The sequence below is a fragment of the Protopterus annectens genome, chromosome 2.part1 (genome assembly GCF_019279795.1).
Source record: "Protopterus annectens isolate FY-2018-M chromosome 2.part1, PAN1.0, whole genome shotgun sequence".
Lineage (NCBI taxonomy): Eukaryota > Metazoa > Chordata > Ceratodontiformes > Protopteridae > Protopterus > Protopterus annectens.
Window position 1 is genome coordinate 1,171,019,334 of NC_056729.1, and position 6,105 is coordinate 1,171,025,438.

General features: G+C 35.7%; 1 protein-coding gene across 1 annotated transcript in view; it reads left to right on the forward strand.

Moving 5' to 3' along the window:
- LOC122794370 (large neutral amino acids transporter small subunit 2-like) overlaps positions 1 to 3,563 on the forward strand; it is a 724,393-nt gene extending 720,830 nt beyond the window's left edge. Inside the window, exon 11 of the mRNA XM_044062706.1 lies at positions 1,084 to 3,563. Coding sequence (XP_043918641.1) covers positions 1,084 to 1,244 — 161 coding nt within the window. The 3' untranslated portion in view covers positions 1,245 to 3,563. The remainder of the gene's footprint in view (positions 1 to 1,083) is intronic.
- The last annotated feature ends 2,542 nt before the right edge of the window (positions 3,564 to 6,105 follow it).

A 6,105-nucleotide genomic window follows, 5' to 3' on the forward strand; every position in this document is an offset into this window, starting at 1 on the left:
GTGTACCTAATAACTAAACAGTTTATCACTTCATCATTTCTTACACTGTTGCTTCTAGATGGATGTTGGTGAGCAACATGCTGACATTAGTGAATCCTGTAACAGTTGACTCACTTTTGTGCCATGTATCATACCGTGGGAGCAGTGCAGGTGTACTGATGCCATTACCTCTTCTGTCATATTGTTCCAAGTCAGAAGAGTCCTGCAACACTATATTCTGATGGTAGAGAGATGAACTTTGGGTACTGAAATACTCTCCTTTAAATTGACATTGCCGGGGGTTACAGTGATGCATCTACCAGTAGGGGCAGTGTAGATTTTACTGAGTTTTGTCTGCCTGTGGCATGTTTTAAGTCAGAATACTAACTTGGCCACAGCATGTTGTCATCATGGAAGGGCAGAACTGTCAAACAAATGCTCTGTTTCTCTTATTTGATGCTTTTAAGCAAATATAAAGTGTGCTACATTTTACTATTGGATTGTAGAGCAACTACCCCACAGGTTCTCCAACCTTTAATTGTAATGTTGTTGTTGTGTCTTTCGGCTTTTCCCAGTTAGGGGTCGCCACAGCGGAACTCCGGTCCGCTAATGATTGGCAGTAGATTTTTACGTGCCGAGTTGCCGGCCCTGACGCACAACCTTCAACAAAGGTATGCCCATTCACGCATGTCTGCACACAGAAGACCCTCTAGCTGAGAATCGAACAGGACAACGTCTTATTGTGAGGCAACAACGCTACCGCAACACCATCAATTGTAATGTTGTAGGTCAAAATGTTGCACGCACTTTACTGTAAGGGACAGAGGGAATAATTCTAAGGTGATTTAAGATGGATCATCCCTGACAAGTCTGTGGTGCCTAAAATATATACAGTATTGTTGTTTTAGGATGGATCATCCCTGAAAAGTCTGTGGTGCCTAAAATATATACAGTATTGTCCTTATGTGTACAGTTTGTCTGATTCTTCTAACAAAAGACTTTACCTAACATTGTGTGATAAATAGCTGAATATGTTTGCATAGCAAAGCACAGGCACTGGTTTCCTCTGCATTAATTCATATTTTTTTTTACCTTTTTCACAAGATAAAATGACATACTTTGGCCAGAAGTTCTGTGTGGTTGTTTACCCAAAGGAAGATGAGAAAGAGAAAGAGGAGGAAAAGTGTGAAGAGATGAAGGAGCTGTGCACACGCAAGCATGAGGCAACAGAAGAGGATGGAGTACTGAAGGGAAGCGAGTCTTGAACTCAGTGCTCACACACTTGACCAGGATTAGGGGATTTGGAATGAACTCTGAATGGGTTCTGCTGATAATTGGGTAGGGTGCTAAGAATAAAGTGAACCCATTCATTTCAGAATCCTTGTCTTCAGGTTTAACATTTCAAATACAAATGTCTCCCACAAGTCCTTGTGGATTCAGAACTGACAGTATAAGCTTTGGGGGACTTTTTTTTTTGTAATTTCTGTTTTTCATTTATTTGATGGTGAAAAACCATTGAGTCAGAAGGTGTTATTGAATAATGAATTAAGTTTTCATTAATCAGGGAGTTTGTCACCTTCAGTTCTGAATGCATAGTGCAAGGTAAAAGAAAACACTTCAGATGTATGTGTCATATTGCTGATTCCGCAGCAGGCTGCATTTGAAGACACGGGAGATGCTTGTCCTGTTGTCTTTGTTAGGTTTAGTTTAGTTTTATTATGTCATTAATTAATTCATTGCTGACTTTCAGTGAACACTTTTCATTTTGTTTGTACTGTGCTGCTAAACTACACTGAAAGGATTACCAGCATCCAGGAGTGTAACCTAGGAATGTATATTTTGCAATACTGCCACCTGTTGACTAGACTGTCAATTTCCAGTCAGGAGCCTTAATTCCACTTTCTTTCTGTCTGGTTTCAAACCAGAAGGCTTTTGGAAATGCTTTTCCTTGCCACCTGGGTCAAACAGACTGCATTCCATAAAGACATGGCACTGAGAAGATATAAAAACTGGTTCCTCACCTAGAGTCAAAGAAGCATGTAAACATAATTTTTTTAATATAAATGCTCCACTTGTGTTTCATTTGTTGAATTTCATCTCTTCTGTTTAGTGCTTGATTTCTTCTTGCATTGCAGTAATGTATTTTTTCCATTTTATTTGTGTCATGATTGTATTTTTGTCCCTGTCCCCATAGTATACATTAATAGCATTTTGAAAGGTGAATAAGCAAGTATACATAGATTTCAGAGAGAAAGAAGAGAAAAACAGTCTTGGGAGGGAAAAAAAACATAATGTCTGCCGAAGAAATGGGTGTAAATCAGCTGTGCTGCTTGGTTCTAATGTGATTAATTACACTAAGGATATTAGCACCTTAAAGTTATTCTTTCTGCTTCCTGTCTACAGTTATGAAATGGAGTAAAATGTTCCTGTGTAGTATAAAATAGGAAGTTAGGCAGACTATATTGACTTACTTTATGCCATTCACCTTGAATAACAATTTGTGCTTTTATGGCAGCCTAACCTCCCACTGAAGGAAGAAAGTATCTAGACCAAAGGAGAAGTTAACAGTTTATAAACTTTGGCAGGTGTTAGCTTGCAGGAAATGTGCATAGAGCTCTAACAGCGTTATATATTGCCATGCAATTCTGTCCTAAATAAGCTTAGAAGGAAAGCAGAAAATCAAAGAGATGCAGTTTTCCTTTGGATGTAATCATTGTTCTGTTTTCTACCACCAACTGTAAATTAAAAAACAAGTAACACTCCCAGGTATCATTTTACTGTAAATGTGTGGTGATGCATTGCATTAAAAAAGTTTGAAAGGTGGATGGATGGTGAGAAGCTTGAGGTTTGAACTACCTGCCGATACCAAAAATTGGGTTATGCTGACTTTTCCTGAAGCATACCAGCCCTGTGACATTTACACGTATGATCAGATGACATTATTGTGTCTGCTGTATAAAAGCAAAGTACAACAGTGGACAAAACACTGTGGTCTTCATTTGGAGAGTTAAGCCCCATGACTTCTCTTGTGTTACAAAAAGTACTAACTTAGTGAAAGGAATGGTTATAAAATATTTAGCAAAATCTCGGTCTCAAACATTCTCATTTGTACTCTTTACAAAGATCAGGGAATTATGTCTTAGACTGGTATTTCTCAGGAAATCCTTGCACAACTTCAGATTTGTAGTCATTCTTAAGATGATACAGGACTGATTTCGTATTTTTAGCTATAGCCTCATACTACAATTATTTTTCTAAAATTTAGTTAAGAGCTACATTTTATATCATAGATATGTGAACATTATAAAATGTGCTCTCAACATATAATACAGGTGTGCTGTAGCTAAATGTACAGGAAGTGTGACAGTATATGGGAGAAAAACAGTGTGTCTTGATCAGTAGGTTTTCTATGGCAAAATGGAAATACTGAGAGCTGTTATATAAATACAAGCAATTATGTACATGACGTTTCCTTCCTAAGAGTGTCAGCAGAAAGAAAGCTGGCAAAGTGTATCCCTCTTTGGTACCAGTGGAACAAGGTAGAACAACTCGGTCAAAAAAATAAACAAAAAAAATTAACTCTCTTTATGTTCCTTTTCATTTCCATCATTGCTGTAATCATCTGTTGACTTTAAAATGATCAGTCCGGGACTAGTGGATATTTTACAGAGAGCTAATGAAATGCTTTAATTTGGTATACAATCGTTTTTATGAGTATTTCTGGTTGAAAGCATGCTCAGAGAGAATAGTGTCAGCAGAGGCCATTGCAATGTTTTGTGTGTGTGTTCTGAATCTTGATTCCACCATTTTTTAAAGTTACATAACCAGGTTAGCATGTTAGGCATAATGTGGCACATGCTCTCTTTTGCAGTTGTGACTCTGGAGAAATGGCTTGTACAGAGTCACATAATATGCAAACACTGAGAAAATCCAAGCCAGGACTGAATGATGAAGCTTGTTAACAATTCAGAGAGGTAATCCTGTACACTGTACCAACAGACAAAAGGTGAGATGATGTGACCGAAAGCTTTGTTGTGAGTTGGCTTCATTTTTGCAGAACTCAGGATTCTTTCCAAGAGCCCTACTTGCAGTTCCTCTGAAATGTCATTATTTTAACTATGGCAGACTGCCACACTCTTATAATCATTGTCTGCTGATCATATGCATGAATGTTCTTCATCATGTAGTAACGTATATTGATTTACAGGATAAAGTGGGAAGGAATACTGGATCATTTTCAGAGACTTCTGGACCCATAAAGCAGTGGGAATAGACAATAATATATATAAACAACCAAAACCAGCAAATGATGAAATGAAACAACAGCAAAATCCACAACTTCCGTAACAAGTTTATTCTCTCGCTCTGACGTCTCGGCCGTAGCCTTCAAGGAGTATAAACCTTACAATTCCCAGAACTACATTTATACTACTACACAAAACAATTATACAATAAAACAATTAATATAAATTAATTAAATTCATTGCATTAAATCAGTACTTTCCAATTAAAATCTTCATTAAGGCCATAGGGATGCAGTGTGTTAAATTTCAAAATATATACAGCTTCTTTATATAATAAAGTACGCTTAATGTTGACATTGGCATAACAAGAATGGTGTATTTGCTCTAAAACAGTACCTTGTAACCCCTCATTTTTACTTTGGTGAAAATTTTTAAAATGCATAGCCACAGAACTTTCTTCCTTGATATTGGTAATGTCCCTGGCATGTTCTAAAAGCCTAACCTTAAAAGCCCTTTTAGTCTCTCCAATATAAAATTTTTCACAAGGGCATTTAAGTGCATATATCACCCCTTCAGAATTACAGTTGAAAACATTACATGTTTTAAAACATACATTATTAATATGAGAAAAATGAGACACTACAAAGCTGCAGGCTTTGCATTTACCACATCTCAAAGTGCCCTTCATAGATAAACTATGCTGCATATTAACTACAGGCATAGTAAACTTACTTTTTACTAAAAAATCTTTGATATTTTTTCCTCTTTTATACGAAAATTTCAAATGTGCATTCAACCATAAAGACACACTATTTAATAAACTAAAATATTTCCAAAAATAATTAACCATTTTAACCAGTTCATTACTAAAACAGCCAAAAGTTGTAACAAAATACATTATGTCTTTCTGTTTGTTATTCATATCTTGTGACTGTAACAAATCTCGATTAGACAAATTATTAATAACTCTTTTGTACCCATGTCCAGAGAATCGATTATAACTATTTATTATTGTATCTTCACTATAGCCCCTATGCTGAAACATTTCCATTAATAAAGTCAGTTCCTTTTTAAATACACTCTCATTATTACACAGTCTGGAAATTCTTACCATTTCTCCATATGGTAGACTTTCTATTGTATGAGGAGGATGACAACTAGTGCCATGTACATATTGTATACCTCCTTCAAACTTCCTATTAACTGATGTAACTAGTTCTTTACCATTGACAATATTCAACACAATATCAAGAAAAGAAATAGAAACACCTTTTTTAAACCCGTCAAATTTCAACGAAAATCTATTATGGTGTAAATCTAAAATAAATTGATCTACCAATGCTTCACCATCTTCCAACAAAAAAATTAAATCATCCACAAACCTATAATACTTAATAACATATTTACGAAAAAAGGAATTCCTGTATAAAAATTCAGACTCAAAAAGGCCCATAGCAAGATTGGCATACATAGGGGCAAAAGCTGCCCCCATGGCAGTACCCTGTTTTTGTCGGTAGAAACAATCATTGAATTCAAAAAAGTTATTAGTTAAAGAAAAATAAACAAGTTCAACAATATATTCTGTATCCGGATAGTCACCTAGGAAAAACCTAATAGCTTCTATACCAAAAGAATGATTAATATTGGTATAAAGACTCTTAACATCAAGTGTAACCCAATACATACATCTATTCCATTTAACATCCTTATCTTGTCCAAAAAATCAAAGACATCAGAGATGTAAGATGGCAAAGTCTTAACTTTAGTTAAGAGAAAATTATGTAGAAAAACACCTAAATTATGTAAAAAGTAATTACATCCAGAAACAATAGGTCTCCCAGGTGGAGCTCTCAGGTCTTTATGTATTTTAGGGAGACAGTAA